This window comes from Leptinotarsa decemlineata, unplaced genomic scaffold, assembly GCF_025532065.1.
Source record: "Leptinotarsa decemlineata unplaced genomic scaffold, Ldec_3_MD MMD2_tig00000008_RagTag_RagTag, whole genome shotgun sequence".
Classification (NCBI taxonomy): domain Eukaryota; kingdom Metazoa; phylum Arthropoda; class Insecta; order Coleoptera; family Chrysomelidae; genus Leptinotarsa; species Leptinotarsa decemlineata.
In genome coordinates, this window is record NW_027412537.1 from 5,016,279 (window position 1) to 5,042,083 (window position 25,805).

At 36.0% G+C, this 25,805-nt stretch overlaps 1 protein-coding gene across 3 annotated transcripts in view; it reads left to right on the plus strand.

The window, feature by feature from the left end:
* Positions 1 to 25,805, plus strand: part of LOC111505656 (uncharacterized) — a 168,992-nt gene that overhangs the window by 98,044 nt on the left and 45,143 nt on the right. For all 3 annotated transcript variants that reach the window (XM_074170895.1, XM_074170896.1, XM_074170897.1), the window contains one exon: positions 1,637 to 2,113. In XM_074170895.1, the coding sequence (XP_074026996.1) occupies positions 1,637 to 2,113 (477 nt within the window). The remainder of the gene's footprint in view (positions 1 to 1,636; positions 2,114 to 25,805) is intronic.

The following is a 25,805-nucleotide window of genomic DNA, read 5'->3' on the forward strand; positions in this document are numbered from 1 at the left end:
AGCTTTCCGAATTTTCAATAATATACAGGGTGTTCCATTTAAAATAATCAAATTTCAGCAACTTTTTCAAGCAAACGAAAAAACTGTATTTTTTTACCACCCTGTATTGAAGTAACGGAGATTAGGCTGACGTGTGGGAAGTGTCCAAGTATCACCTAACTCCAAACCAAATTTCGATATCATAGTACTTCTTAACTACAAGATATCGGCATTTTTAGAAGTCATGATTTTCGAAGAAAAAAATTGAAATTAATTTTTATTTCGAAAACGGTAACAGATAGGTATAGGGAAATATCAAGAAAAAATGTCGGGCAATTGTTGGAGATTCCAAAAATAATATTATATACAGAGTGTTCCATTTGAAAAATCAAAGTTGCTACTGCTTTCTAATAGAAGCGGCAACACCGCATTGTCGAAAATATTTTAGTTGGCTAGAGAATGTCCGAATATGCCCTCCATTAAATTTTCAAAGTGATCCGTTGTCTGGTTCACCAGAAACGTCTAATGTGCCATCCACCGTGAATCAGCCTGTATTGCCATTTGAAATTTTGTTTTGTTGTGGTTATATCTGATGGTTATGTTCACTTAGTTCAGTTTCGAGTCGTTTTTTTTCTTTATGCTGAAAATCAGTTTTTGATTTATTTTGTTAATTTCCCCTGTTATTTGTTCTATTCTTATTCCTTTGTTTTGGGATATGTACAGGCCATCGTCAACGTATCTGAATCATTCTCCTTCTTCATCGTGTGTTTTGATTATTATACCTAGAGAAACACCAACACAAAGGGGATTACCCAAGTACAGGCAAATTTAAAGAGACATCCGGATGAAAGGAGAAGACAAATACCTGCACTTGAACGTTCTAACGTTATAAAAGAACAAACAAGAAGATTACACATTCAGTTTGAGTAGAGCTATGAAGATGATAGCACAGCCTGCTATCGAAAGCGCTCGCATATAATAATTAGAAGTTATTGAAACTTCAAATCCATTATGTGAGCAAATGTTGATATTAAAATACTGAAAATAAAGGAAAACTAGTTGCATCAATCAAAGTTTCAATATTTATATTCATCAGTTTATTTCGTCCCTCTATTCACTTTGAATTAGTCATTTCAGGATGGTGGGACGAAGACATACGAATTTAATAATTTTCAATATATTATTATGTTTTCCCCGTGGGCCTGACAATGATTGATTACGCTGTACAATTAATCGAATATGTATCGCCTTGTTCACATCGTACTGCACTTTCAACTACACACCCTCATCTGTCTATTGGTAGCATTCATATAACGTGAAGGAAGTATCTAGAAGCCGATAGGGAAGTCTCTCGACGCGACGCGACATCTAGAACTATCGAGAAGCGCAAGTCGAGTTGATCGCGACTTTGTCCAAGTCACAGTCGATTGACGAAGACCAGCGGCGGCTGACGTAATTTTATTTCAATCGATAATTTACAACAATATTTACCACTTATGTCTTTCATGGAGCATATTGAGAAACTGAAATATCCTGCCTAGTCACTGTTGTTTTAGATCAGAAACAGAAATCTTTGTTTTATTACATTTCCATATTCATTGAAGTAATGTTAATTTATTATTATCTATAATTCCAAGAAACTGAAATATTTTCACAGATGTCCCCACTGCGGAGCAAACTTCATCATATCCCAAGAACTCACAACTCACCTTCGTCTGAAATCTTGCAAATTCGAAGAAAGAGAAGAAAACGAACTCCACTCTCTACGGTGTGACAAATGTATGTTCTCCTCGAACTCCGCAGCTGAACTCCTCTTCCACATGGCCCTTCACGATCAACCATCACTGACATATTCGTATTCTTCAGACACCGGAACAGACACAAGAAGTAAACCGACACCGAAGTACAAATGTCCAGTTTGCGAAAAGTTATTTCCAAAGGCCTCTCTCCAAGGTCACATTAGACAACATACTCAAGAAAAACCATACGTGTGCAACGTTTGCACCAAGTCGTTTGCCAGGAAGAGCAATCTTCAGTTTCACATCAAGAACCATGCAAGAAATATAAAAGTGAAGCCTGTCACTGGACCCAGTGCGTTTTTGTGTTCCGTTTGTGGAGCTAACTTCAAGAAAAAGTAAGTAGAATGGTTTTGTTTTTTTACGCATATGGAAGTCGAAGAAAAGCAGGTTTGGGATTTTCATTGAGAGAGTTGAACAGCTACCGGACTGAGTCATGGCCGGTGGGAGAAATCATATCTGCGTAAAGTTTGGGTCGGTGTATGACAGAGAAAGTATTACGAAAAAAGGAATAGAACCTTTTGTTCGCAATTTTACAAAGTGCGGTTTAAGGGGTAAACAATAAATTGATATTTAAATGCTATTTGGGTTTCTGTAGATATAAAAAAAGCAGTTGAGAGGCGAATTCGGAGGTAGGTACTTCTCAACGGCCATGACTCAGTCCGGCAGCTAATTATGTGTCGGAAATCGATTTCACATAAGCCTCAAGAAAACTTTTATTCTCTTCGATCCTCGCTCAAGAAATTGAAACTTCAAAGACACGAAAACGATTTCCGACGCAATGCAAATACTCTTTTTCACCAGCGCGAGAATCCTACCGGCTGCACCAATTATGTATTGGAAATCGAAAACTTAGTTTTCAAAAATAAAAATCGATTTCACACAAGACTCAAGAAAACGTTTATTCTCTTCGAGAGCAGTACAAAGAATGAATATTTATTAAGACAATTATTGAAAGAGTTGGCATATAATGAGTTTGCAAAGTCTTTAGATAAGACATGTTTCTTGATATCTGGTACCACGTAACTATCTGTAGATGTGAATGTTATAGAGTTCACCTAATAACAATAAAAAATTAAATTTTTTTCTATCTATATGCGACTACCGTCGCATTTCTTCCCCAAGTTCGATGTAATGTAGAACCCAGGGTGTCAATTTGAAAACGTAGCACTTTTCAAACTGAATTGAAACTCAAAAGAGTATTTCATTGTTTTCTGGCATTGCTCATCGTTGTAATATCAGAAATCACACCGGGTTGGATATAGAATTGAAAGACCTTTCAAATAAGGTATTACTCTAATATTATATGAATTGGATGTGAGGGTTATTCGGAAGAGGGTGACTGTCATGGAGTTGACTTTTTAGTAGAAAAACTAAGAGTTTAGACGAAAGGAGAATTTAAACTCTCTATGTTTTTACCACTTTTATTTTTATCTAACGTTACTGCAGTTTCGTCCTATAAGGACATTTTCAAACTCATACATTAAACTAATAGATTGAATTTTAATTTTGTTTGTAACTAACGCTACTGCAGGACGAAACTGCACTAATGTTAGTTAGAAATAAAAGTGGTAAAAAACGTCCTCTCGTCATAATGATTTCCTACCAATTAGTAACTAAACGTGTTACCTCAAGCTAGTACTAGAGTACCACCAAGATTTAGCCAAAGCCTCGGTAGATAATAACATTATCCCGAGGTGGGTCAAAGGGTACGACAGGAGTAAAAGTAATCGCAATGCCGACTCTTTAGTCAAGGAAGCGGTTGGACTGAGAATTTTAGGACCCAGTGACTCCTAAGGCCTGATGACTTCGACAATTGCGGAACTAGCCAAACGTCACACCTATGCTCCATCCAATCAAATAACGCAATTTTGCCAGGATCACCCTGGGCGAACCTGAAAAGCTGGCGCCGAAGAAATATTTGGCGATGACCAGGAAAAATCTATGCTTAACAGTAGGATTTCTGACTGACCACTGTTAACTAAGAAAACACCTCCATAATATGGGTCTAGTGGACACATCTCTATGCAGGATGTGTGAACAGAAAGATGAAACTGTCAGGCATGTCCTATGCGAGTATCCGGAGTTATCGTCAATAAGAGAGTGTGTGTTGGCCTACGCCTGCTAATATAAAGGATATATCTCCTAGTGATCTGTCCACTTTCCTAGAAAGGACGGGATGGTCGATGACCTAGGAGGACAACTCCTCGGAAGGATGTACAATGGGTCACATGTGGCCTAAGTGCTGTGGGTCTACACTCACCATTCCTACTTCACAGATACAGAGATACAGAACTAAAAGTTGACGTGTATCACGATTCATTCCGAGTCTCAATATCAATGGTCTCATTTAGGGTAGCTCGTTTGAACTAATATACACTAAAATGATCAATTTTGCCTCAATTTAACCGCTACCCTATCTCTTACTATTGCTAAAAGTGTATTAATTGTGAAAACAACTATTTGTGAAGTACATAAGTATAAAATAATTGAAACCGTATAAGCTTTTCAATAAACAACATGTAAACAGCGTAAACTGTCAAAACGATTTGAAAATAAAAATAATTATCAACAATTCACATTCGTTCAACTATCTCTCTTCGATACACTGGAAGCGAGCTATCATCCAAACAAAAAATCTCTTTGATTGAACGCAAACGTAAATTGTTCAATCTTCGTTTTTTTCTGATAGAAAGAAAGGATGCTGTATATAAAATTATGAGTTTTTATTGCGTATTCTGTTGATGCCGCATCTGCATTCTTCAATCGTTCATACTGAACCTATTCCTGAAAAACACCTCTGAGCTTCAATGGACAAACAATATTACCGAAAGCCTTAAAACTTTGCCGCAATAAATCTCGAGTGCTAACGGATCTCCGTAATATGCACCGACCATAGACGACCCATTTGCTGCCGGTAAATAACTTAAGTACACATTAGAAGTGCGGCGGCTCTATATATCACGGGGTGAGTCCAGCGAACTACAACTTAAACACAACCCAGGAATTATGAGATAATACGTTAGGCAAATGTCTACTTAGTTGTTGGACCCTTGGAAACACGCACATTAAGCCGACACATCGAAGAGATATGACAGAAGTACTCAAGAAGTTGGGATGCGCTGTATGACCTTAATGTTTTTGAAAATATTACGGTACGGTAATTTTGACAAATACGAAAGGGTAGATATATTAATTCATTTCTCTTCCATAGATACTTTCACGTGAGGTATTCAAGCGACTTGGTACATTTGAATCGAACGTTGTTTCATTGTCCCTCTTATTCTTTTCAGTTGTCTGCTTGATGAAAATATCTGTTTTCAAAAGTGCACTGTATTTTTTGGCAAATTCCACTGCTTCAGATGGTTCCGAAAACAAATATTTTTTTCAGAATCGATTCGAAAATTCAATGGACGTATGGGCAATATTGTCTTCTAGAAAGCAATTAAAAAATCTTCCAGTAGTGAGCACCTGAAGTTTATCGTTCATTACTGTTTGAGATTTTGTAATCATTACCGTAAAATGGAGTCAATAATATGTGCCACTTTTTTATGTTTTTATGTTGTTGCGAAAATATTTTCGGAAAAAAATTAAATACAGGGTGTTAATTAAGTATGTATCATAAATTCAACCGATGATTCTTTAGGTAATTTTAAGACGATATGTTCATATAAACATGGGTCCGCAAATCCTTCGTTCTCAAGATACAGGGTGTTGAAATAAAAATAAAAAAAGGTTATTCGTAAATATCTTAAATATTCTTTTCCTAATTTTGTTGTAATTTGACAATGGTATTTATAACATTAAGGAGCTGATTTAGCCTGAACGTGATTCAATTTATTAAGTCCAGTAGCGTCTCGAGCAGGATTTGAACGAATATTTTTGACTTCAAATGTACGCCACTGACTTTGGGCAATTTTTATTATTACTTTGGATTGAGCATTTCGAAATACAACTTTTTTGTCTCTTGAATTTTTTTCGTATCTTGCTTAGTTTTTAAGAAAAAAAAGTCGACCTAATTGCATATCCCTGACCTCACAAGGAATGATATGGGGAATTGAATGTTTTTTTTGGAAATTATTATTTTTACAATTTTTCATCACTAATTATGTGACAATAACAACAAATATTAAGTAACATTAACGTCCAGACTAACGAATTGCACTAAATTAGGTGTTGGAAATGGCATCCTTCGGCTTCAATACAACCGTCTAGCCGCCGCATCATTGAATTTCACACTCTTCTGAAAATACCTGGCGTATTTTTTATTATGTCACATGCATTAATTATTTTATTCCGTAAATCTTCACTTTGAATAGCAGTTTTCTACACCAACGCTTTAAGGTGTTTCTAGAGAAAATAATCTAAGGGATTCATTTCGGGCGAGCGCGGTGGCCATGGGTGTGGGCCTTCTTTCCCAATACAGCGATTATGGTCATTATCATCCAAAAATTGCTGTGCCACTACACTAAAGTGTGGTGGAGCACCATCGTGCGTGTACCACATACGGAATCTTTCCATGACTGGAATTTCTTCTAAGGGTCCAGGTAAAACAAATTGTAAAAACCTTCGGTATTCTTCTCCATTAAGTCTAGGTGGAAGGAAGTGAGGCACAATGAGATGGTCAACGGCAATTTCAACCCAAATATTAAAAGAAAACTGTTCTTGAAAATTATTTTTTATCAAGGCGTGTGGATTGTTTTCGGCCCAAATGTGATTGTTATGGAAGTTAATAATTGAATTGCGAGAAAACAAGCTTCATCTGTAAACAATATTTGACTTAGGAAACCTGGATTTCTTCTTATTTTACCGCGTAACCAATTAGAAAAAGCTAGTCTCACAGGGAAATCTCTGGGCAATTGAGCTTTCACACGTTGCATGTGATAGGGATACGGCTACTGGGCTCTTAAAATCTGCCACACTGTGACATGGGTAATATTCAGTTCTTCATCTATTTTCCGAGTACTGGTATGAGGATTTACTTCAATCTCATTTAAAACAGCGTCCTCAATTTGAACTGTTCGTACCATTGCAGGCCTCCTAATGACAACCGTCGATCTTTTATAGCTGCCTTTTTCAGAAAGTCGTGCATGGAGACGTACAAAAGTTCTTCTATTAGGCACTACACGTTGAGGAAATATTTCATGGTGAATGCGTCTTGCAGCATTCCAGTTTCCGTGAGCCATTCCATAACAGAAATGCATATCTGCCATTTCACTGTTAGTAAATTGAATCATGTTTTACAAAAATGGTTCGAAAAATAACCACTAAACACACTTTTTATAACAATTATAAATTTAAAGCTTATAAAGTTAACAACAACTGTCAAATTGTTTATTAAATGCTGCAATCGTTTTCCAAGGCAACCCTTGATTATTATTTATGGTATTTTCAGAAAAGTGCGAATTTTAATGATGCGGCGCGGTGGCTAGACGGTTATATTGCAGCCGAAGAAGGCAATTTCCAACACTTAATTTAGTGCAATTTGTTAGTCTAGATACTCTAGATGTTAATATTATTCAATATTTGTTTTTATTGTTACACAATTAGTAATGGAAAATTGTAAAAATAATAATTTCCAAAAGAAACATTTGATTCCCCAAATTATTCCTTGTAAGATCCAGGAATATGCAATTAGGTCAACTTTTTTTCTTAAAAACTAAGCAAGATACGAAAAAAATTCAATAGACAAAAAAGTTGTATTTCTAATTGTGTAATCCAAAGATATAATGAACATTCCACAAAAGCCGGTGGCGTACATTTTTAAGTCAAAAATATTCATTCAAATCCCGCTCGAGACGCCACTGGACTTAATAAATTGAATCACGTTCTGGCTAAATTAGCTCATTGATGTTATAAATAAAATTGCCAAATTACAACAAAATTAGGTGAAGGATATTTGAGATATCTACGAATAACTTTTTTTTTATTTCAACACCCTGTTATCTTGAGAACGAAGGATTTGCAGATCCATGTTTATAGGAACATTCCGTCTTAAAATTACCTGAAGAATCATTTGTTGAATTTATGGTACATACTTAATTAACACTCTGTATATGACTAATAATCAAACGCCGCATAGTTTGCAAACGCAATAGAGTACAAGGAAGTATTAAAATGAATTTAGTTATGTCCGAAACCTGATATAATTTTGGCACATTTTCAACTCAGCTATTGGAGTGCCATATCGGTTTTCAATACATATTCAATAGAGAAACACAACTCGCATGTTCTCACCTTTATCTTTTCACTTAATAAATATAGGGCTAAATAAATTTACACAGTTGTGTACAAGAAACATATATTCTATGAAGAATTTGTATTACAGATAGAAGAGAAATGTATCTTTTAAGCGTGACACAAATAAAAATCAAACTAATAACATCAAGCACAAAATAAATCAAATTTTAATGAGCAAAATATTTAAGTTACGGTTTTCTGGGACACTTTCAATTTCCCTCAAACTTTTCCATTGCTAAAAATCAAAAGTGTATGCTCAGCCACTTCTTTTACTTGTCCTGGATACTGTTGATTTTCGTACATAAGGAGTACATATTCACCAGCACTGACTTCGTTTTTCTGCACATTTGTGTCAGGAATTTCAATAGCTATCATGGTCATCGGAACTGTCATGCAGCGACTATTGCGAATATGTTCTTTCCATTCATTCTAGAACATCTGGGTGAAAATATTCAGGGTGAAAATATGTGCCACTGAATGGCACAATGTCACCCCACAAATTTGTGCTCCTATCTCAAAATTGGTATAATTCACAAAAATAAATTAGTATGCAATAGTCATTGAGGTATCATCATGATAAATGAATTGGTAATCGAAATTATTTACCTGAAGGTATCAATTTGTTCCACAAACTTCTCACCACCAAAAAGTATACGGACTTTTGGGACAAGTAGAAAATACACGTCATTCATCAACGCCAACCTCTCAACGAATAGCGGGAACCACGCAGTTCGGAATTGCGCCACAAGGTTGCCAAACTTGTATAGTCATCATAATAAAGGCTGGTTTACATAACAAAAGCATAACGAGCGCACGAATTTCAAATATCTGTAGAAAGGCAGAATGGCATATTTTCACCTACAGGCAGATTTTGACCCCGTTCTACGGTACATTTATACTGTTTCTATTTCACAAAGCCAAGTGCTCATATTATAATAAAAAAATCTTCCTTTCTGAGATTAGAATTAAGATTACCATTTCCCCTGAGAAATGTGTCATATTTAGTCTTTGTGTTTTCATCCGTTATAATTATGTGAATTTGAAACTAACTTATTATTAATTATGTATTCAATGAAAATATCACATCTATATCGGAAGTTTTCATAAATATATAACATTCATCAACACTCCACTGCCGGTGGAGGGAAGTCACAGTCTATCGCAGGTCTCCTCTTTCCCTGTAACCCGTACCCCATCGAATCTACCGGCTTCAACACAATCTGTGTCGTATATATCGGTTTGCTGAACCCATTAGTTTTTTAACGTCCATGGATAAAATATTATTCATTAAGTGGGATGTGTATCATATCATACGATCCCGTTGAAAAAATGTTGAATATGTCCGGAAAATATTTAAGGGTGGGTGTCTTTTGGGTAAGGTCAAAAACAGATGAAGATTTTACTATTAAACTAATGTTTCCTATTATATCTGTGTCATAATAACCGCTTTTCAAAAATAATCATCGTTTTGTCATACGGAATAAAATGTTTTTGAGTAATCGAGCCGCTGAGACTAGGTGTTCATCTGCATCGTACCAGAACGAGTTATTAAATTTCACGGGTCGACCTCGCATAAAGCGGTATAACAAATGACATTTAATTTGCTTCACACCACACTCTTTATTTATCTTATTCATGTGTTTTACAAAATTAAATGTGTCTAAATTAGTGTCCTTTTGGCGTAATGAAATTGCAGCCGCGCCACTGCAACATTTCAAATCCGAAGAGTGAGACGCCCACATCGTAATTTATGCGACTTGGAGCGAGATAAGCAGACATCGCGGAATGGCGGCTTTTTAACTCTCTTCACTATTTTATACGCGCATCGCATCGCTTGGAACTGAACTCACCTGCAGTAATAACCGAGCCACGAATTTATTGTAAATGAAACAGTATCTAAAGGCTATTTATATCTGTTATTATATTTCTTTCTCATTAAGGATATATCTCAGTTAACAGCGTTTTACAACACGTTAAAAAGATACAACGAGATAGACTTTCCAACAAACTTTTGTTATTATTGGTACTCAGGGCGTCTAAATCTGAATTAAACGGTAATGCGGATGTTATGAATGTTGCCTGTGCATCCTATAAGTTATTGTTATGCTAGTTTACTTGTTATTTACATACAGAACCAGTCGGATATATCCATATATTGTAATAAAAGTTCCGGACGTAATCTTTTACTTTATGAATATATTCAATCCGAGACAATGGTGGATGATTGATGGATTCAATACATCAAAGTTGATTTCTGCTCAGTGGTAGACTGCAGATAATGCACTTCAAATTCTAATCAATCCATCATCTATTTTGTAACATTGAAGTTGTGATATTTTTTTGGGAAAAAAGCTTTTTAGCTTTCACTTCTTCATCTTTAAGTGTGTCAAACAATGAGCTGATGAGGCAGTAAGGTAAGTGTCCGCCATTGAGGAAGATATAGTGGACTGTTAAGAAAACGAGGTTATGGTGAAATTTCGCGGGCTACGTACATTCGATTGGCGATTTTTTCATATTGGTACAAATGTCTTGAACATATGTACACAATTTCAGATGTTTAGAAAGTTTAGTCTGTTGGTGAGAGGCATGAAAGTTGGAAGTGTTTGCCCCTTCGGCGATTTTCTGCTATCGAAAAAAATGGAACAAAGAATTGTGTGAAAAATGGAATCAAGTGCTCAAAAACACTTGAAATGTTGACAGTGGCGTACGGCGATTATACGCTGAGTCAGAAAAATGTTTACAAGTAGTACAAGCTTTTCACAGAAGGTCGAGAAGATGTGAATAACGACGCTCGCCCTGAACGCCCCAGCCCATCAACAATCGATGAACATGTTGAGAAAGTGAAGAAAATTGTTATGGAGAATCGTCGAATCACTATTAGAGAAGTTGCAGAGGATATCGACATATCGGTTGGCTCGTGTCGTGTAATTTCGTTCGAAATTGTTGAAGTTTGACCAAAAAAACCCGTCGCATGAGCATCACTCAGGAATTGTTGACTGAAGTCAACGGCGTCAACGAACCAAAGTCCAATCGTCCCAATAGAAGAGTCCTGGAGATCCAAGATCAAATAAATATAGTTTAAAAAACTAAAAAACAAGATTTTAAAGAACATCGAACAAAAAAGTTATTTTTTTTTAATAAGCTTAAAACAATAACGGACGAAAAATACTAGTTGTTCACTCCTCGTTCCTTTCTAGTTTAGTTATATTTTTTCTTTTTTTCGATAAGTCCATAACCAGAATACGTGTGAAAGAACGATGGGAACCACCGAAGCCAGAGAAGTCCAGGATTCCAGGTGAGTTGACTTTCCTTTCTTCGGCTGGCAGAACCCTAACTCTCTCAAACATCAACACTAGTTAGTCTTTTTAAACTATATTTATTTTATCTAAACTTTGGGATCAATCAGCCGTATATTGTTAAGAAAAATGACCATTGATATTTTCCGATTCCGGAGAGGGAGCCTGAAAATCAGTTACCAAGCCCAAGGCAGCAGGCGCGCAAAGGAGAGTTACAAATAAGGCAGCAGGCGCACGTGTTAAAAAAAATACTTTTTCAAAAGAAGAAATACATGTAAAGTGAGTTCGAATTATATCAAGGAGGTTACGTACAGCGCCATCTGCCCGCGAATAGATCAAGCAATAATGTCGATAATCCTGTGAAATACAGATCCCGAGCATGCAAACGGAAAAGAAGAGTTACAAACAAACAAACATACATATAGGTGAAGCTAATAAAATCGTGTTAAAAAAGTACGCCAAGTTCGATTAAATGACTAGGTTTTGCTCACTGTTTCCTTCGATTACCGTGGCGTGGTGCACCAGGAGTTCTCGCCATATGGTCGTACGATAATAATGTTTCAGCCACCATATCTACCAGATTTGATCCCCTGTTCCCAAGATTGAAAAGACACATGAGAGGACGGTGTTTTGAAACGATTGAGGAGATAATAACCGAGTCGCTGAGAGACCTCGATGACACACCAAAAAAAGCATTTCAGAACTGTTTCAAAGATTGGAAAAAATACTGGCATCGTAAGTAATTGTTTCGAAAGGGTTTTTTCCGGTTTGTATCTGAAAGTAACTTCTATGCATATTTGTAAAGAGTTTACTTTGAACTGAATTGCTTTCTTCCTTCCTCCGGAAGTTTCACACAATTTTTTTAATGAAAATAGAGGAGTATAAGATCAAAAAAGTTTTCCAAATTTTCAATATTTTGTTATAGTGCTCACATTTCATATTTTATTATAGTGCTCACATTTGCAGAATGTAGCAAATAAAATGAATTGGTTAACAAACTTCCCTCCTCAATTGTGAAACTAGAAAGTAATATAATTTTTTGAGTTCATCAGAAATCATTGTTACCTTTCCCAGACCCTCTATAGTTATAACTGCCACGATTCACTATTGTTCCTATCTTTATGATATCATCAACATTTTCATCCATTTCAGGCCTTCTTACTCCTGCTTCATCATTATCCCACTTCATTATCTTCCCACCTAGTGCATCTACCTGCTTAGTAATATACTATAGACTTCAGTTGAGCAATCCCAATCTGTATGAACATCCCGGGTGAACGTAACATAGCTCTAGACGCAGCTCTTGGTCTAGACCTTAGTCTGTATGATGCTGTTCATCTCCATAGGTCAGAGCGGTTACCCTAAAGGAGACACCAATCAAAACAAGTGAAACATTTCCTTTTTTCTGAAGAGTTTTTACTTGTTCGATATACAGGCTTCGTGTATTCATTTACTCGAGGCATCTTGAGTTTAGCTACTTTTAAAACGGATCCTAGAAACCTAGTATTTAAATAGGATATCAGATGAAATTACAAATCCTAATAGGTATGGATATAATTTACTGCTTGTAAATATCAAATACTTTGGGTACCCACTCAACTTGTCAATCAAATTTATGCATTATACCTGATAGAGGCACTGGACTAAACCTAGGCTGATAGATATCATTTCCTGTGAAGTTGTAGGTTATTTGACTCAGCATCCCTCTACGATTGCAGCCTCCAAGAAGCATTATTAATTAGTCCATCAATATTAAATTAATTCATACTGCGTGACTGGATACCGTTCAGGAAACCACAACTCGCAAAACCTCAAATAAAATCCGGGTAATGAAATTCTATATTTCAGTGTCTGTCATGACCTCTTTAGAAATTCGATCCTTTGAATACTAGCGCCTTGCCCCGGTTCCGCACGGGAGCAATGCTGATACTAAATATGAATTCACCAACCGGAAATTCAAGGGCATGGAAAAACAGTGATGAAATGATAATTTTGTTTTATGGGCGCGCCTTTTCCCCGCGACTGGCGCCCCAGATGGAATATCTTCCTTAATAGGCATCTTTGACCTAAGAAGCAACTATATACCAAATTTTAGCTTCCTAGGACCTACCAGTAGGGAAAAACAGAGATGAATGAGTGAATGTTTAGTGAGCACCTTTCGCATTTAAGTATAAGTATGGATTTCTGCAATGAATGACAATCATTTTTTGTTCAAATCCATATCGTTCATTACCGACCAGATTTATCTTTCTCTGTTATCAGTGTTTCTATCTTTATAGATATACATTTGAAACTCATTGTTTTTTTACTGATAGAGACCTATCCTTTCAAAAACATGATTTCCCTCTTCCTTGGTAACTCACAACTAGACCTCGGAAGGTATTCTCGAGCACTTATCGCGTGTACAAGCCACAAGACATACATTCCCGTCATTAAAGGCCGTTATTAACGCCAAGATATTGATAAGTTTGTGAAGTTTTTTCCCGTCCCAATAAATTACGTTTATTTCTATAGTTTGACAACCGGTTAATCATTCTGTTTATGCGAGTGACTCGGTGTGCTCAGAGCGCTGCCTGCCTTGCCTGGATTCTCTAAATCATCTCTGATGCGATATCTCGGCCGGAACAACTTGCCTCATAATTAATCGACAGACTTTAATTGAGATTTTTCTTTGATCGTTCGTTCGATACCGTGATTTATCGGTGTTTTTGTAAAGTTCTCAATGTATTTGCAATCATATCAACTCCGATTTGATTTAAAGAAATGCCGAGCGCGATTCGCACTTGGAGTTATTACACTTTATTACGGTTCAGTTTTCGTTCTTTTTGGAATCCTTATCGGGATTCAGGGTGTAGTGAGAGAGATTCATCGGGTGTTTCAAGTAATGAAAGAAGGTTATTTGCAGAGAATGAAGTTTAACGCGTTCTCTCAAGGAAAAACATACTGAAAATGATCGAAAAAGACTATTATAAATTGTGAATTGGCGACAGAGCTCATACCATTATAAATTAATGAAACGGCAAGGAAAATAGAAAAGGATAATGATAATAATAATACCCATAATGAAGTTCATTCTTCCTCACTTCTGCGGAAACACAAGGATAAGCCAATGCATGGGGCCTTCTTCAATAACACTGAAGACCTTGGCTTATCAAAGCGCCTGACTTTCGCTTTCCTCAGGTGGAGTGGGCTATGTCCGAAACTGAGGGGTTCATCATGGCTTGCCAGGATGGTGTCTTCAACATCTTAGTCTACCGCAGTCGCATGATGGGTATAGAGGTTCCTGACACAAGGTGCAGGGCCTGCCACGAGGCGCCCGATACCCTAATGCACTTGCTATCAGCATGTCCAGCATATGTTGTCTCGGCCTATATCCATCGACATAACACAGCCGTAAGAGTGCTATATTACCATCTATGGCACTCTTACGGTTTCGACGAAACAGCGGTGTTGCCCTACGCTCCGGGGGTTATTGAATCCGTTGTGGGGAACGAGAAGAGCCGAATTTATTTGAACTTTTCGTTCCCCACCCTCAGGCTCATGCAAGCTAATAAGCCAGATGTAGCCCTTTTCGACCACCAGTGCAAGACGATATTTGTCATGGAATTTTCAGCTCCTGGCGAGACGAATATCGTCCGAAAAGAGGAAAAAAAAACGGATAAAATATCGAGATTTTCTCTTCGAACTCCGCAGACTCTATCCAGACCACTCTGTCAAGATCGTTGTTCTGATTATTGGAGTCCATGGTGGAATGATGCCTACTCTACTCTCGAATCTTAAAATCATACCGGCTTGCCGCACTAAGGCAGAAATCTTAGCCGCACAGATGCAGAAGGCTGTCATTCTTGGCTCAATGCGTTTGCTCAGGGTACATGATTCTCGAATCCAATGATCACTCACGCCACGGTGTGTGGAGTGAGTGGTTGATAATGCTGGCGCGCCCGCCCGAATGTATCGGGGCTTCGGGGGATAGGGCCTGACCAGCGCACACTGCGGTGAAAAAATAAAGTTAATTCTTCCTGCCAATATACATGATTTATATGATTTATGTATGAATGAACAAGAAATCACAGAAGCTCTAAACGTGCTTGTTTGTGATAAAATGATACTAACAATATCGATAACGTTAGGATATTAGTTTTTGCATTTGTGGTGTGATGTGTTGATTTCGTTGACGTGAATCATATTCATGTGTGGGTAATTCAAATTTTTGTTTTTGGTGGTAATACATATTTATTTTCAGAAAAAAGAGTTGGTAGACGTCAAATACATTACATTTCGCACAGAGAGCATCAGATGGAAAAATGGGTTCTTTTTTTAAGATAATTTTTAAAAGCCGTCTTTGGAGGATTTCTATAGGACATACCTAAATGAGTTATTACGGCACCACCCCATACTAATATTCCGTATCGAAGATGACTCTCTACTAGGACATAATATAGTGTTTTTACTTGCTTTAGTGGTAGTGAGGATGCCAGGACTTGTGGAGAATGAATCTCAGCTTTTGGCATATAGATTGGATATGTATGTTCCACTTGAGATGCGTATCTATGTGTACTCCCAAATATTTTGAAGATGTTGCTGATTTGATATCGAACTGTTCTGTTGGAATGTTAACTTGATATTTATCGAAGTTAGGAGAAGTTGTCCTATTGCAGCAAAATAGTAGGAAGTGTGTTTTATCAACATTAATTGTGAGTAATGCATGATTCAGCCATTTCCAGATTATATGAAAGTCTGATGCAACTATGTCCCTAAGTTCATCCCACGAATTACCTTTGTAAAAAATGGTTATATCATCAGCGAAACCTAGGATATCTCCCCTAGCCTTCAGCAAAAACATACCGTTCACCTATATATTAAAGAGAAGTGTTCCCAGACCTGTTTCCTGAGGTACTCCATACTGAATATTGCTGGGATTGCTTCAGTTGTCGTCTATCTACACTAATTGGTAACTGTGTTGGAGATAACATTTAAAAAATTTCAAACTATTACTTCTGACTCCAATATCTTGTAGGGTTTCAAGCAGTAATTGATTACTCACCGTATCGAAAGCCTTGGAAAGGTCCACGAAAACACATAAGTATTTGGAAGGATCAATATCTTGAGCGATCATCAATATGGCTTTCGGAAACAAAGATCAACAGGCGACCTTACGTCGTATGGAATAACGTAATCGAGAAATATGGAAGAGTCAAGGGCTTTTCCGTTTGATATTTCTAAGACTTTTGACCGTGTATGGCATGAAGTTTTGCTGGCCAAACGTTGATACTATGGCTTGACGGATCATTTATGTGTTTGGCTTACCAACTTCCCGAAAGAATTTTCCCTGAAAGAATTTTCCATATTGTCTCCAACTCTCTTTTAATTGTATAATCAATGACTTATTAGAAAAAACGAAGAATCCAGTATATTGTTTGCTGATGACAGTACACATGTCTCGTCATTCCATTTGGATTCCAGGATATCGGATGTGGATGAACCGGCCGCAGGAGGTTACATATCTTGTTGAGGACCTAAAGGTTATTTTGAATTGGGGTGAAAATAACTAGATTCAATTCAATTCCACGAAAACCCAGTCATCGGTTTTCTTCAAGAAGATAAATTTCTCCGAACGGGATATAATAATGTCATAACAGACAATTTCCTCCTTCTGCTTCGATAAGTTTGTTAGGGATTAAAATGGACACTAATATGTCTTGGCACAATCATGTCGCTGAAATTGCAAAGGCTGCTTCTCAAAAGTTTGGAACACTGTTCCGAACCAGAAAACTGTACACACCTCAGTAACTTTTGATGCTTCATAAAGCTCAGATCAGACCTTTTTCGGAGTATAGTTCTCATGTATGGAATTTCACCCCTAAATATAACCTGATGCTGTAGGATACCATCCAGAAAAGGGGCCATCCGCCTGATTGGAGACACGAACATATCACTTGCAACCTTGATAGTCCGGAATATCGAAGAAAGGTTGAAGATTTGTCTCTCTTTTATAGATATTCTCACGCAAGGTGTTCAAATGACTTGGCACATTTGATTCCACCAAGAGCGGTACATATCAGAAATTCATGACGGACTGAGGCTGGTCAACGTTTTGATGTTCAACTCAGTACACCGTAAACTTTACTGTTTAAGTACTCTTCCATTTGGAGAAAAAGTATTATGAAACCGGTTTTATTGAGTTTTATCAGCATCTACTTTAGGTTGTTTAATAGTAAAGTATTTTACATAGGGAAGGGATCCAAGAAAACCAGAAACATTCAAGGGAATTTTGCGTTTGATTAATAGTTTGCCAATTTATCAAATGCGCTGTCCTTTGTTTCAACTAGTTACCTTTTGGTGAAAGCTGCTATTAACGACAGAGGACGAATATCTTTCGACGATCGATGTCGAAGCTCGGCTTTGCAATTGATTACCATTGGGGAGCTCCTTCACCTTCAATACTCATGACAATGTCTTCTTCGATACCATAAACCGTTTTTTCTTAAGGTAAGATGTCATTGACCTTTCTTACTCAGTGTGCATCAAGTACAGTTGAGTCCAGAAATACATTCGTGATTCATCCTAGCACCACTTATGAGACCTGTGGTGGGTCGAAACAGCGCTGCCTGGTAATGGATCATGAATGATCTGCCTTTGGGCTCCGTTTTTAATGAGTATGGGAATATTGAAAAAATATCAATGACTGGAATTGAAATAGAAGCACCTTATGCGGGTTACGTGAATGATAACGCTGCCTAAGCTCTCCTGCTCGAAGATACATGGAGTTTCATTTATTATAGAATAGCGAATGAGAGAAGACGTGATAAGTAGGTGCATTGTTTTATTTTTCACTTTTGATACATCGGGAGTGGGATATACAAAGTGTAACTTAAATACTTTACAAGAGTTATTCAAGACGAATGCAATAATTTCAGGCATGTCATAATCAATTATTGATATTCCGATTTTCATCATTACTCAAACAAGCGATGCCCAATTGGTGCTAGTGTAGTTTTTTCGCCCTCCCATGTATGTTTTCACGCACATTCAGAGTATTATCTCTAGGCACGACCAGGGAGAAGAAGTTTATGGTCGCGGTTAAATAAATTTAAAGTTTTCGAACGTTCATAAATTCGATATTTAATTTGATTCGATTAAGACACTTCAAGAACGTCTGCCGGTCCGTAAATTGAAGTGAAAATATTGTCAATTATTTTGATACTTGGAGAGAAAAGCAATTCCCATTAGCGTGACTCATGCTGGACAATGTTCATCGTCCATTCCATCCTCATTATGCAAATTCCTGTATTATTTTCTCAATGTGAGATAGTTGCTGGAATGGAAATTTATTAAAACAAGGTATTATTTATTATGATGATGTCACATACCTCCACCATAAAGTTAAAAGATCCTACATATAGCTCCCAGATGGCACATTAGATAAAAAATTGTAGATTCTGAAGAATCACATTTAAAATTCATATTGAATAGATAAGGCTTCCAAAAATATCAGGTTTCGCTCATTGAATTGAGAATATCGTTGAAAAATGTTTTGATGAACAGTACTAGAAAAATGTGTTATTAACAAATTATGAATGAAAGATGAATGAAAGAAACATTTAGTCATTGGTTGATTACTTAAGAACTATTAATATCCGATAAATTTGGAAGAGAATGAAGTTTACAATGGAGGACTCTCAACTCTGGATAAAGCGCATCCGGAACGTCCATGACTCTGACTCAAGAATCTAGCTGAATTTAACCGATGCCATGAGTTAAGTTGGCTTTGTGGAACGCTGTGGTTTATGTCTTATTCGCATACATCAGCGACTTGAAAAAACACACAAAAAAAAAGTCTAACGGTGTCAAATCACACGATCCCAGTGGCAATTTTACATCACCTCCACGTGAATTGACTATGCCCTCAAATCGCTCGTTCAGGGTATCCAATGTAGCATGAGCTGTAGGTATGGCACCGTCCTGTTGAAACACCACAAGATCTTCCAATTCAGGCCAAAAGAAGTTGGTAATCATCGACCTATATACTGCCCTCCTAAGCCAAAAAGACGTATCTCAAATTTCACTGAATTTCTGATTCCTTCATATAAGGACGCTTTGAATTGTATTTCAATCCTTCAATTAAATCCTGCTCTATTGATGAGCCCTACTACACTCTCAAACGAGCGTTCAATGAACAAATCATTTATTATTTCAAAACCTTACTGTCATGTGAATCTTGGGACTTCGTATATCTGAACAACATTGAGTTTGACACAAAATTTTCCAAATTCTACTCCTTATTCCTCAATCTATTTGACAAAGCATTTTCGCCTGTTTTACGTAAAATCAGCAACACCCACCTTCCTACAGGCAAACCCTGGATCACCAAGGAAATCATCAATGAAGGTATACTTCTTTTCAATCTGAACAGAACTCAATGTGATGAAATCGTTATTGAGCAGTACAAAATTATGTTGAAGAATCATAGAAACAAATTGACCATTCAAAAAAAGAGTATTTCAGTAACAAATTCCTTGAAGCTGATAACAAATCTAAAGTTGCCTGGAATATAATTGAACAGAATACAACATTCAATAATATGAGTAAATGTTTTCCGAATTATTTTGAAACTGATGATGGAACTCGGTTTCATGGTGGTCCTGTTATTCCTCAAGTCTTTAATGATTATTTCATTGACTCTGTGAATTCTCTAATCAATGATTTTGAACCTGAACATCATCACGATATAAAAACAAACTCTTTTTTTCGTCATCCTTTAGACGAAACTGAACTTCTTGATATCATCAAGTCCATATCGTCTAAGAACTCTAGTGGCTTTGATGAATTACCAGGTAGAGTATTGTTGTATGTTGCTGAACTAATCATTGAACCACTTACATACCTACTTAATCTTTCTTTCCTTGAGGGTTCATTTCCCTCGTGTCTTAAATATGCTATTGTTGTTCCAGCTCACAAGAAAAATGATGAGCACTTAATCTCCAACTACAGAGGTATTGCATTGCTGTCTTCATTTTCAAAAATTTTCGAAAAATCCTATCTCATCAGACTTGTATCCTTCTGTAAAAAGTATAACCTACTCGCAAAGAGCCAATATGGATTTCAATCTGGTTTATCCACCCAAGATGCTACTCTTTCTCTGATCAATCATGTTTTATCCAAATTTGAAAATGGCGAAAAATCGATCAGTATTCTATTTGATTTGTCACGTGCATTTGATACCATCAATCATCAACTTCTCCTCGATAAACATTATGATACTGGAATTCGCGGCCATAGTCTAAAATGGATTAAGACTTATCTAACTGGCAGATCACAATCTGTTAAGTTAAGGCTCAAATCTGGAATATATCATTCTGAAAATCGTAACATATTAACAGGTGATCCCCAAGGTAGTGTCCTGGGTCCTACTCTCTTTCTCTTATTCGTCAACGACATCTCTAATATTAATCAACAACATTGTACTGTACAGTTTGCTGATGATACGTCCTTCTTATTGAGTTCTTCTTGTGAAGGGTTATCTGACCAGGCTGATATTGCAGTTGCTAATATGCTTCATTACTGCGCCAGAAACGGCCTCGTACTAAATAGCAATAAATCTAATACCATTGTTTTCTCGCTTAGAGAAATGGACTGCAGTATATTAGTTAGAGCTAATACTAAATCTATTGTGCAGAAAAAATCAGTCAAATTCTTAGGGTTGAACATTGATTCCCAATTATCCTGGAATGATCATATTGACTCTATTTCTATAAAATTATCCAAGCATTGTTTCGTCATTTGGAATCTCAGAAATTCTGTCCCTATAAATATTTTATTAAGTTACTACTATGCCTATGTTCATTCAAGTCTAAATTATTGCTTAGTCTGCTACGGTAACACCAGCAAATTGAATGATCTGTTGATTGCTCAAAAAAAGATACTAAGAACCATGTGTTTTAAAAAATATGGTGATTCTTGTAAGCAGTTATTTACTGAGTCACAAATTTTAACTGTGATATCCATATATATTTTAAATTGTGTCGCTTACATTAAGAATCATTACCATGAGTTTCAGCAAAAGGATACTATCCGCATAGCTGCTGGTTATATTCTCAGGCAAAATTATAATCTGATAGTTCCTGTACACAAATCAACATCTGTATCAAACGGTCCTCATGTTATCTCTAGAAAAATATTCAATAAACTTCCAACATTCATTAAGAAAATTTCAAATCCCATTAATTTCAAAAATAGCGTTAAAAATATTCTCTACAGAAATGCCTTTCATTCACTTGATGAATATTTTCAAACTGATCTGGCTGCTTGACATCACGATTGTTTGCTTGTTAATATCCTACTGTTTATACTATTTTTTTAATTGTTTCATATAATTATCTCTTACATCTACTATTGATTTAATTTTTTTTATGTTTGTTCCATATTTTATCACTTGATATTTTTCAACTCCAATCTTTACTGTGTATATGACGATTTCCATGCTTGTAAAAAAGTCTCAGGAAAAATAAAGTATTATATTGTATTTAATCCATTTCCTTAGCTAAATAGACGTATGTCCTCCGTATTGTGCAGTTAAAGTACTACAAATATAAGACGTACCTCAAAAATGAAACAAAAACCCAAGTAGTTTGGACGAAACTCATATTTCTAAGCATAACGGCCGCCTAGGATTTCTGGCAATTTACATTTTGACCTTTACAGAGATACGTCTACATCACTTACAACTAGTAGCTTCCCTGATTGATAACTCAATTTGCCGCAGTGTCAGCGCTGTAAAGGGTTCTTATCAGCCTCATCTGTAAAGTTTGTTGTTTAGCCATCAACACTGTCAAAGGCAGTTTAAAAATTAATTTTTATAGTAGTTAGATTGGAAAAGTGAAGAGAAAATAGGTACATGTTTTTATATTGTCAGTAATATATTTTATAAGGTGAGTAAATACAAAATTCACCACCGAAAAAAAAAATTTAACATTTTATGTTGACTTTGAGGTTAACTTTTAGATATCGTATTGTATCATTGTTTTAGATTTAATCATGGACAAATCTAATGGATCTCGGGGACGTCAGTTATAGTTATGTTGACTTTAAATGAGAAAACAAAACAAGAGTTCTCCAAGAAACGTTTAAGCAACGGGCACGTCATTCCGATGAAGAGTATGTCCCTTCCAATTCGGACGCAAGTTCTGAGGGCAGTAGTGACATTTCCGATATTAACGAAACTGTTCAGAGCAATATTTCTACAAGTGATAGTGTTTTGCCATATGCAGTAACAAAGGGGAAATCTGATACACTCAAATAACAAAACCTAATTTTATTACAGTGAATGAAAACGTGGTTGCGAATAGTAATTATGTGTCAGAAATGGGCAACAAGCTTTATGATTTCTTAGATTTTGTACAAGCCGTAAAAGGTGCTGCTCATAAAACCGAGCTACAGCATTTTTAGGTTTGGCAAGATTTTTTCTCACAATACAAATTAACTCGTACAGAGTCGTGGCCATATTTAAATGATATGGTTCAGGTAACCGTCCACAGAGGATCGTATAATATGACATATAAAAATGACTTTGATGGTCCATCATTTGATCTTAATTTTTCAACCGCCAAGATAACAAAAAATGGAAAACTGTGGCCACCCAAAAAACAAACAAAAGTTCTTGGAATTTCTTCGCAGAAAAAAGCCAATGTAATAAATAATTTGTCTGGATTTATGCAAAATCGGTTGCAATTCTGGGAGACTCTTCCAGTTTCAGTTGAGAACTGAATAAAATCTATATTTTTCTATTTGTATTCTAGTTTACTTTTGGGTTTATTTCCAGTATAAATATATAATTATTTTCTGAAAAATTCTTTCAATATCCCACAAATGTGGCGTATTCTTACTGTATCACATTATTAATAAATCTTTTCTAGATGATTTTTCATTCATTATTCAATCTCCTATCCACGTCCATGTGGTAAGAAACAGAATCGAACGTTATCTCTTGATCAATCGTTAGTGCAAAGAGACGTATCTCAAACTTTTGTTCTCAATTCCTTAGCCAATTAGCCGTATCTCAGTTTAAAACTAAAATAGTAGTTTATGTAAGACAAGTTAATTACCATGTCGTTGTCGTCTCAATATTTATTGTATTAACCCAAAAAAAAACATAAAAAAATTTGACTCTGTAGGTGCGGTTTCGAAATTCATTAAAATGCCTTATATCTCAAAAGAAGAAAATTAGAGATACGCATTTTTGGCTTAGCAGGGCAGTATAGTGCTCGCCGTTGACAGTGATGGTCTGGCCAACGTCGTTCTCAAAGGAATATGGCCGCCAGCTCAAAATTCACAATAAACAGTGACTTTTTCAGGATGCATTGCACGCTCTTTGATTTCATGTGGATTGGTATCGACAGGTAGCGAAAGACCGAGTTCTTGTGAGCGACGCGAAATCGACTGCCTTGGATTCTCCTGCACACTCTCACAGACAGCGGCGATGTTATCGGCAGATTTTGCGTTTCGTCGACGTACGGATTTTGGTTGATCGTTTACTGAATCAGTTGACTCAAATTTATTCACCAGATTGCCAATAGTCCTCCCGGTCGGAGTGAAAAGAACACACATTTGATGAAACCATTTCATTATTTACACGTGTGGTTGAATGCTATATTCGTTCAAAATGATTTGGCATAACAGACTGAATAAATTACAACTGATTTGACAAATGTAGCTTCAACAAGATGGCCGTTAGCATTTGTCAAAGTTCGGAAGTTCTTGTTGGAAGTCCCTATAGTTTCAATTTTGAAATTTGAATGAATCTTTCATCATGATATTTCAAAAAGTAATATCACTATTAACTAACATATTTTTTCTGACCTCAGTTTTTACAAATGTCCTCATAAATATTCAAATGATAGGCACAAAAATATTTGTTTCTTCTTCTTCTTATCTAGAGTGAGTTCCAGGAATGGTGCTGCAAGTAGTGTGATGACTTAAACTTTTAAATTCCATTTAAGATTGTGGGATTGATCTTCGCTTAGGAATAATAGCAATAGCTTCCTCATGCATGTTCATACGGCTGAGGAAGCCATTTAATAAAGAAACACGTGTTGCGGTTTTGTGAACTGTTAGTATTATGGTGTGGATCAGTCGAACTCTGTCCATAACTTTTTGTCTATTAAGTGAAAATACCACAGTGGAGTGATATTCGAATATATCTGTAATTGAACTAACATCGATGATTGTATCTTTCCTTTGTATTGAACTCTCAAATTACACTGTATATTGAAACATGAGGCCCCTGCATTTCTTTGGCTTTTAAAAATTTCAGAAAGGCTCATTCCCATTCTGGCTGATATTTTCATGGACTTTATAGAAAATACCCGTATCCTTAATACAGTGATGCCAACTGCTCGAAATCTTTGTCCCTATGCCTATTTTGAAACCCCCTAAATTCAATCCAAGATACCCCAAATTTTTTTAGTAAATGAAAAATCTAATTAAATATTCTATGTTGCTATAACATTTAACAGTTAACAAGTTGATAAATTAACTTACCTTCATATTCTTATTATAACGAAGTTTCAAATAAAAAGGTTATTGAAAAATGTTACATATGATTTTCAAAACATGGTAACTTTTTTATTGCCTTTATGTGAGTACGTTAGTACAGAACATCAACTATAAATAAAAAAATAAATACATTTAATGAACACACATATATGAGCATGAATACTTATACTATAATAATTCTCAATTCATCAATAATTTCGAAAAATTCATCAGCTTCCGGTTCTCCGTTTGTGTCGATATCAGTTATTCATTTTCTCCCTAAAAAATACCCTAAAAAATTTACTCTCTAAAAAATCCCCTTTTTCAAATTATATCCCCTAAATTTAAGGGGAAAACCCCCAAGTTGGCATCACTGATTAATAACCCCCTTTCCAAGAAACATATTGTGTTTTGGTTCAGATATGTTGATGACGTACTAGTTGGTTTTGATGGTTGAAGCAGACAAATTAATCAATTTTTAAACTTGCTCAATAGTCTGCATAACGAATAGTAGAAATCAAACAAAACAAGAAGCTCAACTTCTTAGATTTGAATATTTCTAGAGTCAATATCGGTTTTCAATTCAATATCTATTGGAAAAACACGTTTACAGACTGCTTTCGCAATCCCTTCACCTGAAAAGAATTTCCAAGATGAACCAAAAATAATCAAGCAAATTGCAGTAAACAATCAGGTACCATTTTCTCTAATAGAAAAGATGATATCAGGTAAAACTCACAAAACACTTATGAGTAAATTATACCCAAACTGCCGAGAACACAATGTAGTCAAGTATAGTAGCATCAACTACGCAGGTAAACTAATTATTATTTTTGTAATATTTTGTATTTTTCTAAATACAAAATATCAGCAGCTTCCATAAGTAATAATAATTTAGGAAGAACAAACACTATTTAATGCAAAACCCAAATGGGATAGAATGAAAGAATCAAGTATGTATATA